Source organism: Drosophila takahashii, chromosome 2R, assembly GCF_030179915.1.
Source record: "Drosophila takahashii strain IR98-3 E-12201 chromosome 2R, DtakHiC1v2, whole genome shotgun sequence".
NCBI lineage: Eukaryota > Metazoa > Arthropoda > Insecta > Diptera > Drosophilidae > Drosophila > Drosophila takahashii.
Window position 1 is genome coordinate 3,828,229 of NC_091679.1, and position 20,008 is coordinate 3,848,236.

The 20,008-nt window shown below is 38.4% G+C and overlaps 1 protein-coding gene across 2 annotated transcripts in view; it reads right to left on the bottom strand.

The window, feature by feature from the left end:
• Nucleotides 1–20,008, bottom strand: part of LOC138912460 (inactive dipeptidyl peptidase 10) — a 591,726-nt gene that overhangs the window by 475,628 nt on the left and 96,090 nt on the right. For both annotated transcript variants that reach the window (XM_070213361.1, XM_070213362.1), the window contains exons 2-3: nt 10,778–11,051; nt 9,389–9,656 (exon numbers count right to left, since the gene is read on the bottom strand). In XM_070213361.1, coding sequence (XP_070069462.1) covers nt 9,389–9,656; nt 10,778–11,051 — 542 coding nt within the window. The remainder of the gene's footprint in view (nt 1–9,388; nt 9,657–10,777; nt 11,052–20,008) is intronic.

The following is a 20,008-nucleotide window of genomic DNA, read 5'->3' on the forward strand; positions in this document are numbered from 1 at the left end:
TCTGTCTGTCTGTCTGTCTGTCTGTCTGTCTGTCTGTCTGTCTGTCTGTCTGTCTGTCTGTCTGTCTGTCTGTCTGTCTGTCTGTCTGTCTGTCTGTCTGTCTGTCTGTCTGTCTGTCTGTCTGTCTGTCTGTCTGTCTGTCTGTCTGTCTGTCTGTCTGTCTGTCTGTCTGTCTGTCTGTCTGTCTGTCTGTCTGTCTGTCTGTCTGTCTGTCTGTCTGTCTGTCTGTCTGTCTGTCTGTCTGTCTGTCTGTCTGTCTGTCTGTCTGTCTGTCTGTCTGTCTGTCTGTCTGTCTGTCTGTCTGTCTGTCTGTCTGTCTGTCTGTCTGTCTGTCTGTCTGTCTGTCTGTCTGTCTGTCTGTCTGTCTGTCTGTCTGTCTGTCTGTCTGTCTGTCTGTCTGTCTGTCTGTCTGTCTGTCTGTCTGTCTGTCTGTCTGTCTGTCTGTCTGTCTGTCTGTCTGTCTGTCTGTCTGTCTGTCTGTCTGTCTGTCTGTCTGTCTGTCTGTCTGTCTGTCTGTCTGTCTGTCTGTCTGTCTGTCTGTCTGTCTGTCTGTCTGTCTGTCTGTCTGTCTGTCTGTCTGTCTGTCTGTCTGTCTGTCTGTCTGTCTGTCTGTCTGTCTGTCTGTCTGTCTGTCTGTCTGTCTGTCTGTCTGTCTGTCTGTCTGTCTGTCTGTCTGTCTGTCTGTCTGTCTGTCTGTCTGTCTGTCTGTCTGTCTGTCTGTCTGTCTGTCTGTCTGTCTGTCTGTCTGTCTGTCTGTCTGTCTGTCTGTCTGTCTGTCTGTCTGTCTGTCTGTCTGTCTGTCTGTCTGTCTGTCTGTCTGTCTGTCTGTCTGTCTGTCTGTCTGTCTGTCTGTCTGTCTGTCTGTCTGTCTGTCTGTCTGTCTGTCTGTCTGTCTGTCTGTCTGTCTGTCTGTCTGTCTGTCTGTCTGTCTGTCTGTCTGTCTGTCTGTCTGTCTGTCTGTCTGTCTGTCTGTCTGTCTGTCTGTCTGTCTGTCTGTCTGTCTGTCTGTCTGTCTGTCTGTCTGTCTGTCTGTCTGTCTGTCTGTCTGTCTGTCTGTCTGTCTGTCTGTCTGTCTGTCTGTCTGTCTGTCTGTCTGTCTGTCTGTCTGTCTGTCTGTCTGTCTGTCTGTCTGTCTGTCTGTCTGTCTGTCTGTCTGTCTGTCTGTCTGTCTGTCTGTCTGTCTGTCTGTCTGTCTGTCTGTCTGTCTGTCTGTCTGTCTGTCTGTCTGTCTGTCTGTCTGTCTGTCTGTCTGTCTGTCTGTCTGTCTGTCTGTCTGTCTGTCTGTCTGTCTGTCTGTCTGTCTGTCTGTCTGTCTGTCTGTCTGGCTGTCTGTCTGTCTGTCTGTCTGTCTGTCTGTCTGTCTGTCTGTCTGTCTGTCTGTCTGTCTGTTAGTTACACATTTTATCTGAAATAATAACCCCTTGTTACATTAACTAACTCTCAATTTGTATTAAATATGAATATTATTTAGTAACAAAAAAAATAAAAAGACGCAAAGAACTTCCGCCTCGACGTGGGACTGAACACACACTTCCGACTATACGCTTACATAACATATAATCCGCACGCTTTAGTCCCCTAGGCTACCGATTAGGGCAATTCCTAAAATTTTTGGATATTTTATCATATCAGTGTCATATGATGATTGTTTAAAATACCGAAATCGGTATTTTTTCGAACAAATAATATGAAATAAGATCAAAATAAGATTTATTCATGTTAGAATGATATGACGAAACTTAATTTTAAAAAAGATCAAAATAACCAACACTTATCAATTTGATATTTTGTCATATTTTTTTCTGTGTTTAAAGTATATATATTGTTTAACAGGGTCACTAGCCGAGTCGATATAGTCATTTTCGTTTGTCCGTCTGTCTGTCCGTCCGTATGAACGCTAGGATCTCGAAAACTACAAAGCTGGAAAGTTGGGATTACCCACACATATTCTTGAGCATCCTTCGCAGCGCAGGTTTATTTTAGCCGAGCGCCACTCCCCCCCTAACGCTCACAATCGCCCACAAACGATTTTTAAATGTGTGTGGCGCCCACATTTTTAGGGATTCCGGTATAAATGCAATTTTGATGTGTTTATTTATACCTATTAAAATATAGAAGAAAATTTTCAAATCGGACCATTTCTTAAAAAGTTGCGCCCGATTAATGTTGTATATCTCCATCTCCCTCGCACTCCCTTTAGCTGAGTAACGGGTATCTGATAGTCGTGGCACCCGACTACAGCGTTCTCCCTTGTCTTAAAGATAGGGCATTGAAAATTACAGTGTGCAACATTTTTGAGTTATGAAAGGTAACCGCAATTCTCATTTCATGTGCGGAAATTACTCATCGAAACTAGCTAAAACACATTTGGGTGTTTCTGGCTTTTCTCGTTTACTTATTATAGAGAGTTAAAGTTTAACATACCAAATTAATTTGCAACAGACATATCTTGTGAGCCGATTAAAATTTCACTTTTAAGTCTTTAGCGATGCGTAGGTCGTTAAAAACAAGAAATGAACAAAAACTTTCAGTATTTTACCGTTAAACGGCCATATTTCGCGAATTAACGCCATCTAAACACAAATATAAAATCGAGTATCGAGTATTACTATAAAAGAGTAGATGTCGATTTACGTTATGTTCCCCCAGCCCAAACCATAAGACCTAAAATTCTGGAAAAAATTGGGTCTGCATCGTGTGTTAGAGAAGGTGTGCACTAAAAAAGGACTTTTTAAAAATCGGCTCCTTAGGACTCCCAGGACTCATCAACATCAACCATTCCCACAGTTTTTAACCAAACAACCGACTTCCGGTTTGGGCACTTAATTGATTTTTCCGCACCGATTATGCGATCGGATCCGTTTTTGGTTTAAAGTATGGAGCTATGCCATACAATCAGTAAGGTATTTTTTTTTTTTTTGGACCTACGGTTGATTTTATATGATTTTTTTGTAAGATGGCGGGGTTTCGGGGGGCCTTTTCGGCAGCACGTTGTTTTTGATTTTTGTATGCTTCGGCAGTTCGCAGCACTCACGAACGTCAGCAGAAGCAGAGTGAGAGAGTAGTGAGCAGAGAGATAAAATACCTGATCAAAATATTAATATTTTTATTTGGATACCAGAACGGATTATCTAATGTATGCAATTCTAAGTCAAAGTGTGTCGCCAACCCATTAAGTGCATAAGGAATTTTTGTTTTGATTTTAAAAAAAATGTTGGATTGGTTTTCAAGGGGAGAGAAGGGAAAAACTTTTCGTCGTCACATTTGCATGTGAGAAACGCAATGACACACACATCGATAAATTGGCATGTACATAAGTATGTAATTATTAATATAGGATAAAATAGCGGATCATATAATACATGCAATTCTAAATCAAATATTTTGCAAAAATTTAAATTGCGTGAAAGACAAAAGGCGCACGAAGAAAATGGTTGGAAAATTTCGTCTCCAAAATTACACCCACAGTTTTTACCCATAAGAGTTGAGGCTTTAGGTGCTTTTTTTAATTTTTTTTTCCGGAAATATTTAACTCCAGCTGTTGATCTCCAGGCGACATTGGGGCACTTCTTTTTTTGTTTACCTACCGATCCTGAGAACAGATCCGTTTTTCGCTTAAACCATTTTGGCCGTAGCTTTTCATAAGTATTTGTGTGTTTTAATTTTTATATATACTTTTTTATGTTTTTAAGGTTTTTGGGAGTTAGATCTGTTCGAAATAAACGGTAAAAAAGATTAAGAATTTATCTCTGCATTCCACACTGGTTGGGCTTGTATGGGGCCGCGGCCATAAATATTTCCCGTTGAGATATGGTTATGAAATTTTCCTCAAAAATCTAAAAAAATATTGAGAATATGGAGTAAAAAAATTGGCAACATCGGAAGACTCTATCCTATAGCTCACATAGCATCTTAGTATGGCTTATATGGCGATGGTGCGCAAAGATACTTCCAGTTAAGTTACAGTGCTAAAATTATCTTCAGTATAAATTTGTGAAAGTGTATCTCCTCTCCCCCTCTCCAAAAGCATTTCGAAATATAAACAAATGGGGTTCTCTAGTTCTTTCAATGTATTTAAATCATAAAAAACAAAAACAAAATCATTCAGATTTTAATTTTAGTCCAAAAAACAAAAAAAATTACAAAAATCTTCTAATAAATAAAATGTAGAAAAAATAGAAAATGATAACATAAAAATGAGCGAAAAAAATAATATCCAAAATTGTCAACAAGCCAGGGACCGTAAATAATCAATTTTTGAGATTTTTATTTTAAGAAGACTACTGTGATATTTATTTTTAAACGTCAAAAATAACGTTCTTTTTACTCTTGTCCACAAAGTATATGCATTTCAACAAATTTGGAAAGCAAATTAACTGTTATTTGATTATGTCTATAAATTGTTGATTAAAATATGTAAAAACCTCAGTAGGCCTCTTAAAATAAAAATCTCAAATAATGATTATTTACGGTCCCTGCTACAAACACAACTAACGAACACAAAAGAAACATCACAAAAGCAAAGGAAGAAGAGCAGACTGCGTCGCAAATTTGACCCTGAAAACAGTAAGTCAGCATAAGTTTATTAATGAATACACACAAATTAGCAAATATTAGCAGCTACACTTAACGTTTTTATTACCTTCAAACATTGACAAATACACTGATAACACTCCTAAAGGGGGGATCGGGGGATAACATATCTAAAAGTCTATTTAAACATGAAAATTACGTTCATATAATACATAAATAAAGGATTAATAAACAAAAATACACAACAAATAACAAATCAAGCAGATTAATTTCACAAAAAATACTTATTAAAATAAAGACCTGAAACTTTAAGGTTCTTTTTAAATAAACTAATTTGGTCCTCTCTTGTAAAAGTTAGACCGCTTTGAAATGCAACTTTGTTTTGACGAAATGCTAACGTAACGCCGCTGCGCTGCAAAATTGAACACGTGTTCACACTTTGTGTTCTATTTTTAGAAAGTCACGTTAGATTTCCAGAAAATTCCGGTTTGCCATTAAGAAGCTTGGTTATTTTTTAGACAATTTGTATACTTATCAATAATTTTTGGTAATTTCGATTTTTTGATTTTTGGCCTATGGGCGCAACCACTGTGCATTCGCTTAGCTAACCAAAATGATAAAATTAGGCTACCAGAATGGTGGAGTTAAGGTGGGAATAAGGTAAGGTTAGTGCGGGGTTAAGTTGCGATTAAGGAGGTATTAGATTGATTAGGGTAAAAGTAATGTAAGGGGAGTGTAAGGGTGAGAAAGGTAAGGTTCGTTTGGACTTTAGTGAGGATAAGGTGGGTGAAGTTTAAATAAGAAAAAGTGAAGCTAAAATTTTTTTCAGGTGAGACTAAAGTCAGGTTAGCTAAGAAGAGGAAAAACTGGTGTTAGGGTAGGTTAAGACGAGGAAATAGTGAAAACAGCATTAAGGTGCTAAAAAGTGTGCCAAGGTGATTTGATCTTTTTAGTTCACTTGCTCAGTTGCTCTCTTGCTGTTTTTTGCATAAAAAGTATTTTATTTTTACTTTTAGGTTGCATTTTGCATACGGTTTTACAGACAATGAGCTGTTTTCTCAGAGCCAGTGAAAAAGTTAAGGACAGAACAAGTGAGCAAGTGAACAAGTTAGCAAGTGAACAAGTGAGCAAAAGAACAAGCCCAGCGGCGAACATGTGAATGGGGTCTGGAGAAAAAATGCAATACATGTGTAGAAAATGTAATCGATTATAATCGCTGTTTTTCGACAGTGAAGTTGTAATCAGAGCTCCTATACTTCGTTTTTTTGTTCGTTAACGATTTCCTTTTGTTTCCCTATTACTGGAGGAGAAGTAATGCATTCGTAATCCATTTTGTAATGGCAATTTTCGCCGCTGGGTTCTATTAACAAAGCATTTATTGATGATTTTTACATATTTCCAAATTCAAATTAATAACCGAGCTAGTGTTGGGTAAAATCTGCTCATTTGGGTGTTCTTTTTTTCCCAATGAGTCAACTCACTCAGTTTGCTCACTTGTTCACTCCGGCGAAAATTGCCATTACAAAATGGATTACGAATGCATTACTTCTCCTCCAGTAATAGGGAAACAATGGATTACAACATGGATTACTTTGCCATTGGCATGGCCGTCTTGTAATGTGGTCGGGACACAATTTGCATTACTAGTAATGGGAAAAGTATGCTAGGGCCGAGTCACCTTCGGGTCTCCATTACGAGTTCACTATACTCTCCCAAAATTGTAATGCAAAATGTAGACAGACTAGAGAAAATTCAACATACATTTTGAAAAACGTATGCTGAGTTGTAATGCTGTTCATTTATGAAAACAAAAAATATTCTTTCCTCTTGTAGGAATTGAACATGGGTATTATTGTATAATGGATCGAAACGGTAACCGCTCGGCCATAGTCTGTGCTTTTTTTAGTTCGTTAAACTATTCTTAGATTGCATGCTGTTATTATTAAAGTTCCGAAGCTCAAACGTGACGGAGGGGAAACGAAAAACGAACACATAGGCAATAAATTTTGGGTGTATTTGTGATTGTTGACAAAAGGAAATCGTTAACGAACAAAAATACGAAGTCATAGGAGCTCTGATTACAGCTTCACTGTCAAAAAACAGCGATCGTAATCGATTACAATTTCTACACTTGTAATGCATTTTTTCTCCAGACATGTTCGCCGCTGGGTAGCAGACAACGTCACTTCGGGTATTGCTAGTAATACGATAAAGAAGAGGACGCAACTTCCTCGGACCACGTCCTTCTCAGGACTGGGGCACTAATATGCCAACGTATCAGTTAGTGACCCTGATCAAGAATATATACACTCATAAAAATTAATTTCTAAATTTTGGAAATTTTGCCATTGAATCGGCCTACCTTTGAAAATAGAAAAAAAATTTCTTGTTTTTAGAAAATTTGCCTTTGAATACAGAAAACCTTTCTTGATGGAAAAAATTCAAGAAAGAATTTTTCTTAAAAATAGAAAAATGAAAATCTCATATGTTTGTTTTGCCGTCGCAGCCAAAACATTTTTGTACGTATTTAAGGACAAAATCACCTTTGAATAGGCATTGACTTCCTTCGGCTGCCGAATGTTAACGACAAGAAAAACGAAGTGGGACGAAGGGCCTACTCGGCCCGACTACTAACCGGCTACCGACTTCTCTAAGCCCACGAGCGTCAGTTGTGAAAAAAATTCGTAAGTGATGGACGTGATTTTCAATTTTTTCCAAATATTCAAAGGTATGTAAATATTTAATTTTTTGTATATCGCGCGTACAATTGTATGTATGTAATTAAAGGATAAATTCCAAATCTCTTTACCAAGCTTATACCACTTTAGTTGAATTGTTTTTTAGCTAAGAGCTACGTACATACATACATTTGTACATAAATTTGTGGGTGTAGAGTTCTATAATAACTTTATCTTATTACTCGCATTTTATTTATTTTTGAGAGTGAAAATACCTGCAGTTGCATCAGCCAAATAATTTGTTTGGCGAAGCTGTAATTTTGTTTTAAAACCTTCTAAGGTAAGAAAAATATGTTGTATTTGTTTGACATACTTATGTATGCATGTAAATATCTATGCGTGTACGCGGCTCACCCGATCTGAAACCCGATTTTCAACCCTTTCATATTTTGCTCCTCTTTCTCGCTCGCTTGACCTACGCGTCGCGACGTTTCTCTTTTCTCCTTCTTAAAATTGTCATGATGTGCCCTGTTTACATTCGGTCTCCCTTCGCGCAAAGGACTGTTTGTAAATATATATGTATGTATGTACGTGTCTCTCCCGTGCCTCTCTCTCTCTGAAATTCGATTTTCAACCCTTCATTTTCTACCTGTCTTGCTCCTCTCTCTCGGTCGTCTGACCAACGTGTTTGTATTTTGGCTATTATTAACATTAAATTATTTCAAAAAAGTTGTTTATCTAAAAAGAAATCATTGATATCCCAATAACTCTTTTTTTCTAGATGAGGAATGGCGAAGAAAATGGATAACCTTAGGTCATATGAAGTTCAACAGACCTTGGGTAATAATAATGTTTTCTTGAGTCAAAAATGTGTTATAAAAATTTTTAAAAGTTAAGTGTTAAATGTTTTAAATGTAAATAAATATAATATGCAAAAGAAAACAACCAAGTTACATTTTATTTTTAGGGTTTCAGTGTTAATATAAAACTTCCTTTCAAAAAAATTGAACAAGAAAGAATTTTTCTTGTTTAAAAGGTGCCTTTCTAAAAAACCCTTTCTTGAAACAAGAAATTTAATTTCTTGAAACAAGAAAGAAAGCACCTTAGAAACAAGAAAGAAAGCACCTTAGAAACAAGAATCGCCTTTCTTGTGTCAAGAAATATTTTTTCTTCTTTTAATGGTGGGTTTCTAAAAAACATTTTCTTGTTTTAAGAAATTTAATTTCTTGTTTCAAGAAATATTTTTTCTTGTTTTAAAGGTGCCTTTAAAAAAAACCATTTCTTGAAAAAATTCAAGAAAAAATGTTCTAGATTTAACGGAAATTCTTCGATTTTTTTATGAGAGTATACTTGCTGCCTTCTATCTGTTACATACTTTTGCACGAATACTATATACCCTATTACTCTACGAGTAACGGGTATAAATATGTGTCCTAAAATATTTGACAGGCACCTAAAAGCGTATTTTCCCGAATTTTTAAGAGAAATACTACCATTGTATGTCAAAGGATGCAATTTATAAAATGGTTTCATAAATCATTAAAAGTAAAAAGTATTTTTAACTTAAAAATTTTAAGTGACTCTTACGTATTGAGGGGGGGTTTTTAAAAGGCAAATATAATTTTTCGATGTTCGGCGCCTATGTTAGCCAAATTGAAAGATATAGTTTTACGAATGTGTCAGAGATTGATATAAAATGGGATTTAAAAATACTTAATATTTTTCACGTTATTATGGAAAAAATACTTTAATTCCATCCTTTGACGTACAATGATTTTATTTACCTCGAAAATTCTGGCAAAGACGTCTCTAGATGCCTATACAATATTTTGAGGCATTAATTTTTCCTTGTATTTTATTATGCCTGTTCACCGCATCAAGTCGGTTGTAAATTGAGGTGTACAAATTACTTAAATAGCTTATAAGCTTTAATTGACTCAAACTATAAAGGAACCTTAAATGCAATTCTGTAGAAGGCACCTAATTAATTTTTTGAGACTGTTATAAATAAAATTTTGTACCTTAATTTAAGATTCTTAAATTAAATTCAAGACGCGTTTTCTCAAATACCACCCATTAAAACCGAAAACGAAGTAAGCCCATTGGGCTGTACCTTTTAATAAAGACCATTTGTAAAGTCTATGTGTAATTTGATCAGGAAAGATAAAATTATATACCTTGGTAAAGCCAATCAGGAATTCCATTATATATTTGGTTTTCATATCCAGATGAGGTTATTCTTATATTTTCATCGATTAATGGAGATGGTCGTATAAATATATCATTTTCCACTACAAATATTATTGCCGTCGTATTTCCAAGCCAAGCTGCATACTGAAGACGAGTTCTTTCTACCTTTAGGGAGTCTTTTAATTTAACTGGCACGTGGTGATCATTTTCCACATCATAAATTGTGTAAAAAGCGGTAAAGGACTTCTGAAAAATCTATTGAAAAATGGTGTTTTAATTTAGAATTATCATGTTAAGGGCCGTTTTCTTGTCCGTCCTGCAAAGTAGAATTTAGCTAATGGAAGGATAAATTTATCCAGGCGGTAAATCGGTTTTCGTTTTCTCGTCCGTCGTTTAAAACTCAAAATAAAAGACGTACTAACAGCTGATGAAATTAACAAAATTTCAAACTAATAACAAAACAATGTCGGCAGAAAAAAAGTTTAGCAGTAAAAATTATACCGATAATCAGGAGGCATTTCTTGTTGAACTGGTGTCTTCGGAATCGCCTCCGGGAGATTGAAATCTCACATGCGAGCAATCTATCGCTCCTATGTCTTAACAACATTTTCTTGAAGATCTTCAATACGCGGGAACTTCATAAATTGTTTTGATAAAGAAGCTATAGCAAAAGAAACTTCCTTAGCAACTCGACTGGCTGTGGCCACGCTAACGCCACAAAAATCGACTACACCTATGTATAAGAAAACTGCTGCTTGCATAGAATGTAAGTGCTATTAGAAGCTTAACCCATGGCTGTATTGTCGTTTCCCTGTAAGAATGGTTTTTGATTATATGAAATTAGCTAAAGCAAATGAATGCAGTTACTTTCCTTTCATTAGATTCAAGTCGCAAAACTATTTTTAGCAAAACAAAAAACGCCGTGCTTTTACAAAAGCGAAACCTGTTATCAAATTTATCATCACTGTAATATTCGAAGTAATTTCTTTGGCCTTGATATCTGCGTCGATGGGTTCGCACTTCAGACAATTCGACAATATCCCACAGAGTTTGAAGATAAATTCCTTGGGAATACAGTTTTCAAATAAATTGGATGACTTTTACTTAAAAAATTTTTATTTATATTTAACTGTAAATTGAATCAGTTGTTTTTGAATGAAGAGTGGAACCAGGATGACAACGCTCGAATGTCTGGCAACGCTTGCAAATGTCCGCACAAATCCAAACGCACAAATTTGAAAGGGTGGATAAAGTAACCCGACAAAATCTGTCGCTACCTGCGCTAACATAAGGACGAGTAAAACATTTTCTGTTTATCGCTCCGTTGTCCCCGTAGGCAAATTAAAGTACGGAGGAGAAAACGGCCGTAAACTTACCTTTTTTACATTATGCTTAAATAGAACATATTTTAGGTCTTGTGAGCATACGTATCCGCGAACATTTATTTGACGAAGAGTGTGATTTGTGACTAACACGCTTATTATGTTGGTAGCTGTATTAAAGACAGCAAGCCCTCCATCATCTGATTGATAAACATATTTGTGAGTAGTTACCCAAGACGGAGGTAACCTTCTTGGAGTTAAGTCTCCTTGCAAGTATTCATCCAAAATCATTCTTCGACCCGACCAATATAAGAGTTCATCAACATATCTGTAAAAAATTGAAAATATCAAAAGATCAGTTAATTAAAGATCAGGTAACACTATGCAGCATCAAAAATGTACCTCGATGGATGCTATATTTTTGGATTCGTTACGAATTCCCAAGTTTAACTGCGTTTTTCAAAAAGTTCCCCGACGCAAGGATTCTTAGCAAAAGTACCTCAAAGTTCGAAAAATGCAGAAATTGGCCAACCTTGCGGAGCTCTCAGAGGCAAATGGATGCATGGTTTGACTTGATGTTAAAGTTTTTTAAAAGTTACACTCTTTATCTTTCAAATCACATACTTAGAATAATTTTAGGATTTTTTTAAGGCAGAAATAAATTCCTGAAAACATAGTCAAAAAACTTAAAAACATACTGCTGCGGTCAAAATAGTAGTAGTGTTGCCGCCCTGTGTTTTTAAAAGTTTGATGTTGTAAATTTTTTTATCCAATAAGTCTAATAGTAAAATTATAATCAATACAATATTACCAGGAAAAGATCAATTAAAAAAACAAACTTTTAAAAACACAGGACGGCAACACTACTCTATTTTGACCGCAGCTGTATGCTTTTATGTTTTTTGACTATGTTTTCTAAAACTTGTTTCTCCCTTAATAAAAATCCTAAAATTATTTTAAGTATGGGGTTAGAAAGATAAAAGGTGTATATTTTAAATAACTTTAACATCGAATCAAACCATGCATCCATTTGCCTCTGAGAGCTTCGCAAAGTTGGCCAATTTCAGCATTTTTCGAACTTTGAGGTCCTTTTTGGAAAACGCAGTTTAACTTGGGAATTCGTAACGAATCTAAAAATATAGCATCCGTCGAGGTAAATTTAAAAAACAGTAAAAATGCTGCACAGTGTAATTAATAATTAGGCTATATCATAAAGCTGTAATAAAATGCGAACTCGTCTAATAACACTAGCTTACAGCCAAAATGCTCCCCAGCAATTTATGGCAAATTCTGTTAGTATTGGACCCCTATATCACGAAAATACGATTATTTTTTTTTCGTTGGGGCCCGTGATTATCGGCATTTCAAAACGGCTTAACCGATCGTTTTTAAATTTGTAGATTATTTTTCTGCATAAAATAACACGCCCCCTGCAGGGGGAAGAGTTTTTTTATTTTGTAACTAGTAGTAGTAGTAGTAGTAGTAGTATTCTTTATTTATAAAAAAAACATTGAGTGAACGGCAATACAAAAGTACAAGTAAAGTTGATTTACAGTTAATTTTTTTTTTTTTTATTAAACAAGAAAATAAATAGAAAATAAATCGACTTGGTTATCTAACCGTCTGTCGATCTCGGCTCCCAGTGTCAAAACTGCCAGTGTACTACACCTGACTTCCCGGGTCTTCCCCAGATATCAGATCGTTCCACCAATCAGTTTAAAAACTAGGAGAGCTGAGTTTCGTGTTTGAAGTAAAAAATGTAGAATTTAAAAGTTTTCCATTAAAATATTATTACGGTACTGCAGAGCCTGGTTGATGTAGTTGTAAAGCGTTGACCAGCACTGCCCATTCAGCAAATCGTATACAGCACGCCGGGTCAGCTGAGCCATACCAAAATGCAGCAGGCGAATCTCCCGTAAAATGGGGCAGTGTCCTATAAAGTGCACGATGTTTTCCTGCTCCCTCATATTACAGATCGGGCACACAGTGTCGCTGGCTGTCACGTTTGGGATGTAGCTTAGTGGGAGGATTTCCCCCCTTGCCATAAAAATGGTACGGATCTTCTCCACAGTGAAAGCGTCTGTAAAATAGTTATTGACTCCCAGATCGTATTCAAGAGACCTATGAGTCAGCCGAGTTGCGCTTCTCCTTGATTCCGTCTCGAACTGAGTCCTATACGTTTCTTGCATATGTACTAGTATACGTTGCGTCCATTGCGACCATTGGGAAGGGTCGTCTAACTGTAGCCTTTCTCCGTAGGTCTCGGCAAGCGTCACCCATTCTATGACCCATTGCTTACGTTCCTGCACCAAATAGTTCGCTAGAATTCGCGGCAGCCTACATTCGGGCATGGATACCACTCTCTGGATATATCTGAAGTGCATTTCTGCTGTAAAGATATGCAGCGGCGGAAGTCCTGTTTCAAGATATAGCATCCTGTTCGGGGTAAATCTGGGTAGACGAAAAATCTTTTTTAAGAAGAATCTTAGAAGACTTTCAACTTCTTCATAGGGTAAGATGCCCCAGACCTGCGCGCCGTAACATAATATTGATCGCATTGCTGCACTAAACAGCTTGTACTTGCTACTCATTGGAACATCCTTTTTCCCTAGCAGCGATTTCCATGTGCAATTTATGGCCAGTTTAGCATCTCGAAGTTTCTCCAGTAAGTGGTTGTTGAAACGACCATTGTGGTAAATCCAGACTCCCAGGTATTTATATGTCTTGACAATATCTAGCTGAATTGACCCCAAATTCCACTTTTCGTTTTGCGCTAGCCTTCGCCAATGCCTTTTGAAGATTAGAACTTTTGACTTCTCAGTGTTTACTGATAGTCCCCACAATAGACAGTATTTGTGCAGAGCATTAATCATTTCTTGCAGTTCGTGGGGTGATTCGGCGAGGATCACAATGTCATCTGCATACAGCAGCGCCTTAATCGCGCATCCGCCTATTTGAATACCGCATGGCAGGCTATCCGTGATATCGTTTAAAAACAGGGAAAACAGAAGGGGGCTGAGTAGACATCCTTGCTTGACTCCTGCTTCAGTGGCAAACCACTCAGATAGTTGTTCTCCATCCCATACTGCCGCCATGTTATCCGTATACAAGCTCTGAAGGACGTTTAAAAACATGGTTGATATGCCGATATTGCTGAGCTTGTACGTTAGGGTTCTTCTGTCTATTGAGTCAAAGGCAGCTCTGAAATCTACAAAGAATGCGTATAATTTTTTTCCACCGTCGATATAAGACCTTGCTATACTTGTGAGACTGAAAATGTTGTCTACTGTCGAATATCCTTTTCTAAAACCGGCTTGGAATTCAGTAAGAATATCGCAGACTCTTAACCAGTTTTTAAGCCGTTCGAGAAGTAGCGCAGCGAAGACTTTAGCTAACGCATTTTGAAAAGAGATTCCTCTATAGTTAGATGTCACCTTCGGGTCGCCTTTCTTAAAGATCGGAAAGATTATCGCTTTTTGAAAGCTCTTTGGGACTGCTTCGGATTCCAAGAACTTGTTGAAAGCAGTGACAAGGCTGGCTGTAAATTGAGGTGTAGCGTACTTAATGAATTCCGCTGGTATCCTATCTGGCCCGGGTGCTTTTCTTTCTTTTAACATTGCAATTATATTTTCCACTTCTTGTCCAGTTACATACCCATCTAAAATCGGATTTTGTACCGACGGCATTGCAAAGTGCAGGGATTGCGTCCAATCAGGAGGAGCTAGAAGATCACGGAAATGGTTTCCTAGATCATCTGCATTAACTTCCCTTGATTTTACAAACGAACTTCCATTGAGTTTCTTAATAGTAGTCCAATAAGTCCTGCTATCTGTTATGGAATCCAATGATCTTGCTAGGTTAATGTAAAATTGCGTCCGAGCCTTTTGACAAGTTAGCTTGTATGCGGCGTTGGCTTCATGGTACATTACCGCTGCACTTGCTGAATTTGTTGATTTTAATTGCCTTAGCATGTTAAAAGAAAGCATTCGAGCTGCCTCACACTGCTCTGTGTACCACTCCTGCTTAAAGTCTCTAGGCTTTCTTCGACCTCGTGTATTAACGGCTTTAATAATGCATTCTGTAAGAAACCCTTCAATTTCATCGGGGGTTCTCAAATCTGCCACACAACTTGTTGCCAGGTTTCGGTCCAACTTAGTCCTATAGTTCTCCTTCTCTCGATTACGCCAGATCAGACTTGGCAGAAGTCCAAGCGGCGCTGTGACTGCGTTCGATGTTGTGGAGAGAGTGACTGTAACTACCAGCGGCAGATGGTCAGAGAATATTTGACTGTTCACTTCCAAGTCTTTGATGGTTTTTATCCATGTGCCGCGTGCCATGCATAGGTCGATGGTAGACCTAGCATCACCTCTCATAAAGGTGTAATCGCCCAAAGGATCGCCTGCCGACCTTCCATTGACCACCGTGAAGCCGAACAGCTCAATCAGGTCCATTAGGTGCCGGCCATTGGCGTCTGTTACTTTGTCTTTGGCATTACGGGCTTCATTGAGGGCACTTGTGCCTAACTGTTGGTCAAATCCGAGAAGTTGCGCTTCTCCCAACCTTGCGTTACAATCTCCTATTATCAGTGCACTTTCACTTAATCGGACATGGTTTAAAACCTCATGTAACATTCCAGAATCTCTTTCCCAGTGATTGCAATTAATGTACACTGGCAGTAGGTGCAGGTTTTCATTTTCTACAGTCCTCAGTTGGATAATAATTGCCTCATCTACATTTATGAAACTAATTATATTCCGTTCGTGAAGTTCTCTTTTTATACCATATATCATTCCACCACTTGCTCGTCCTCTGGCGCTGGTTCGGATGGCAGGCACCCATCTAAGCACAAAGTCTTTAAATTTTACTTCGACCGCATCCAATTTGGATTCCAAAAATGTTTCAGACAGAATGAAAATTTGAAACGACGCAATGTATTGGAAGAAATCATTATATATAAGCTTATTTTTTATTCCTGCCACGTTATAGGACAATATTTTGATCTCCAGTCTCTCTATAGTATCGGACTCTTTAATCGCATTTACACCTACAACATTACTACATTCTAACATAGGACTACATTTAATACATTTATTTTTGTTTCTATTTAGTTTTTTGACTTGGACTTTTGGCATAAGAACGCATACGTAATGTGAGAAATTTCCAAACTGTTTCCGTATAATTCTTTTAATTTAGGTTCAGCTGGTTTTCCTTGCCACATAAGAACCTTGTTGTTATTAAACGACATCCAATTTCCGTCTACGTTGATGCTGTCGTTTTGAACTTTTACTTTTATTTCCCTGCGAATGGCCAGCAGAACCTTTTTTAGCTCTAGAAGAGCCACTTTGTTTGCTTGTTTTTCTACAGTCAAGTCCTTGTCTAGGAACACATGGCTTCCACGTAACTTATGACCATTCTTCAAAATATTTTCCGCTTCTCCTTGGGATTCGCATTCTACCAAAACCATCATTTTGCCATCCCGCTCATTTAGCTTTCTCACATCGGAAACCCTAGCACTTTTTAAATGCAGTTTCTCTTCAATTAGAGTTTTAACCACCAGTTTACAGTTTTTATCTACTTTTAGGCCTTTTATCACTACGTTTTTTTTCTTTTGTTGTTCTAGCAACATATTTATTGTACGCTTATCGGCTTCTCTATCAGCGCGAAGGCTTATCACCTCTTCTTTGAGTCGCGTGTTATCGTCGGTTAACTGTTTGACCTGCAGCGAAATGGCACCAATGTCGCTTTTCAGATCCTGTTTTAGCCCTTCGACGTCTGATTTCGTTGGCAGGTCTTTTAACTTTATATCAAGCAGCTTCGACATAGCTGATGTCAGCTCCTTCAAGGTCGCTCCTCCTGCAATATTTTGTGACATATTCTCCAGCTTCCTCTTTTGCGACGCCTGCACTGGTGATAGGTAGTTATCTTTTTCATCCGAACTAGACATGACTACTATAAGTTTTATCTACACGCCTAGAAGTATGCACTATTTTTGCAAAAAAGGGTAACTGGCGCCCTCCAACGGTGGCCGCTACTGGATAGGTTTTGAAATTTTCGTAGAGTGTTAGGCAACTCACTGCGGCTGCGACCAGCTGACGATTGCCACCTCTAGTCTTGTTTACCTCTTCCCACGCCGGTTCGACTCGTCCGCGTTTTCCTGCCTTTCCCCAGTTTTTCGCAGCTTTCGCCGAAAAAAATGAGTGAAAACCTGGAACAGCTTCTTGGAAAGCAAAGTGCTAATTTTCCTGAGGTGCGTTGGTCCACAGCTGATCCTCCGTGTTTTCTACGGTCAGTGAGCCGTGCGTCGTCGTTTGGCAGTAAGTTTATGTTTTTAATGGTGCGGGTGTCTTGATATAAGACACTTTTCTCGGAGCCTGATAAAAAACTCAACTACACAGTTTCACTCTTTCCACTCTTTGTCACTATCAGTCCTGTTCCTGTTTTTACTCGGAAGTGAATTTGTTAGCATTATCGGATTTCCCTTTAACAGAACTAAGTATCCCCTTTATGTTAGGGACATTTTATAAAATTTTTCTTTGGTCCCTTTGCAGCTTTTCAAGGCTTCCAACAGAATATTATTTAAAATAAGTGTGGGAAACCAGCTGACTTGCCAAATTTTTTTAAAAACAATTAGTTAGTCTATAAAAATGTTTTTACACGTTTTGGCAAACAACGAATTGAGAAGGAGATAGTTGTTACACACAAGCCGCAACAGACGGCACTTAAGGAACAATTCTGATATTTTTAACCTTTCCGATCGATTGGGTAACTTTGAAGAGGCACAACATTTACAAACAATTTTTTGATTTGAAAAAGGGTTACATATTTGTAATAGTGGATCAATTACCAGTCGATTGGTTTTGGTCGCAACTTTCTAGGACAAAGTCAAAAAATGAATTTATTGCACGTTTTTTCTTAAGAAAAAAGCCGAGGCCTTGTTAAAAAAATTCGATATTTTAAAAACTAAAAATGGCTTTGTAGACTGCCGATTTTGTGTGTGTATTCTTTGACGGTCGCAGCAAAAGTGATCTTTATTCGACAGAACTCTGCCTATTTTACCAGGGTTGGGTACATAGTGTGTGTGAGTGAGACAAGCATAGTGTTACTCGGAGTAACAGGGATGTATATATGTACAAATAGTGTGACCTAACTTAAAGTAAGTGTATGTATTGTAAGGGCGGTTAAAATTTGAACTAGTCAAAATCCAGATTACCAATGCTTATTGGAGTTAACCAATCTGGCAACCCCGTAACCTGTGTCTAGGATAAACACCTAACATTTCCTAAAGCGAGATCGCTGTAAAACTCGACACAGTGGGTTATGTCCCGGATAAACAAGTAACATTCCCTAACGCAAGTTCACCCTGAAATACAACTCTGCAACTGTCAGAAGCTGGCGGCCATGTTTTACGGCTTCCGGCGTCAATCCGGTCTCTTGTAATGAAAATCTGAAAGCGTGCGGACGTAACCCTCATCCATTTGTGCCAGACGAGTGAAACTGAACCGCGTGTGATTCGCGATTAGCCGAAGACCGTGCAGCAAGTCCCGCCACAGCCGGAGACCACCGATTCTACAAGAGACGAGAGATATTCTCTGTTTTATCAATCTTGGTATGTAAAAAGTGCCCTGCCTTAAGTGATCGCCTTTTGAACGAAGTAGCCCTCAGGTACAGGCTGCCCCCGCCGTGAGCCAGACACGGGGAAAATCTTCTGAGCCAGCAGCGTATCACGTACACTACGCGTACGCGGCTGCACCACAGCCGCAGAGCATTTCCACCGCCCACGAGCGGAGCACCCTCAACTACAGCTGCCCCAGCGAAATTTGTCGAGAAGACCCAGTTTCGAGCGGCGCGGATACCATCTGCTGGAGAAGTACCTGCGGACGCACACAAACCTAAGCTGGTGCGGACAGGATCCAACGGCCGCTGCACTCCACGTGCGGATAGAACACCTGCAAGTGACGTCCACTTGCGGATCAATCGTCGGACAGGATCCAACGGCCGCTGCACTCCACGTGCGGATCTGCATAGGACCGGCACGAATCATAGCCCAGTGTGAGCGGCTAGGAAAGCGGGATTAAGGACATGCGAGACGAAGCATAAATACAACACGACAATTTGGAGCATCTAATTCAGCACTGATGAGCAGAGAGTGTTAGGCACGTGGTGGAACGAATTACGCGCCTCAGTTTAGTTTATACCTTTTTCTTAAATGTCCTGATGCCTTCTGCAGTCAGTTAAAGTAGCTGTAAATTCTTAGTTATTTTATATCGTAAAGCTCCATTAATATTCTGTTGTAAATGGGGAGTCTAGTAGGGAACATGTGTAATTAATGTAATCTCGTTAACTTGCCTCAGCCAACAACACCTCCAACTATGTCATCAGGCCTGCTGACTTCATGGGAGCCTAAGTAAGTACGGCATAGCCGCTCACCGTTGATCATTATTTACATATGAAATTCCCGAAAAGCTCCATAAACGCCCCGAGATTTTTGAAGTATAAACATAATCAAATTGAGTATTAAATGAAGTTTTGTATTACTCGGCAATAAGCCCCACCATTCAATGTAATAAGTAAACTCGATTAAAATTCGAAGTTCAATGCAGTAATAATTGTTAAGCTTTGTAATCAAGTACTTTAATAAGGAAGAAGAAAATGCCCCGAATCATGGCAATTAAATGGATTGAATAACATTGAAGAACAATGTCTAGTTAATTAAATAAGGACACCTGGGGGAGGAACGGTTTTCACAAAAGGGGAAATTATTAACCTTTGTCTAAATTTCCAGGAGGGCGGGTATAGAACGGAAGAAGCCACCAACTTATTCTTCCTAAGCCTGTGGAGCTGCTTTTCCCTACTGAACTAAGTCTAATACATCCCTTTCCGCTCCTTTTCTTTCTGTCTACATTTTGGTAATGTGACGACTGCGATCGAGAGTCAAAAGACCCACCCCAGCCCTAAACCTAGTCGGCAAGTTAGTTAGACAGAAAAGACTCTCGGGCGTAGATAGACAGTCGTGTTCGTTACATACTAAATGGCGCCCAACGTGGGGCCCGAAAGGACCTGTTTTCCAAAAGATTTTTTAATCTCTATTTATAAAAGATCTGACAGCCAATTGTCCGGATAGCTCCACGAACACCTTTCCCTTCCCATGATTAGATGCCCACCAAAAGCCTTAATAATTCGTTGAAATAGTTTATGATTTTTATGTTCAAGGATTTGCTGGAGTTGTCCGAATGGGGTCGAACCAGACCGGTCATAACATCATAAAAATTTAGGGTGACGCGATGT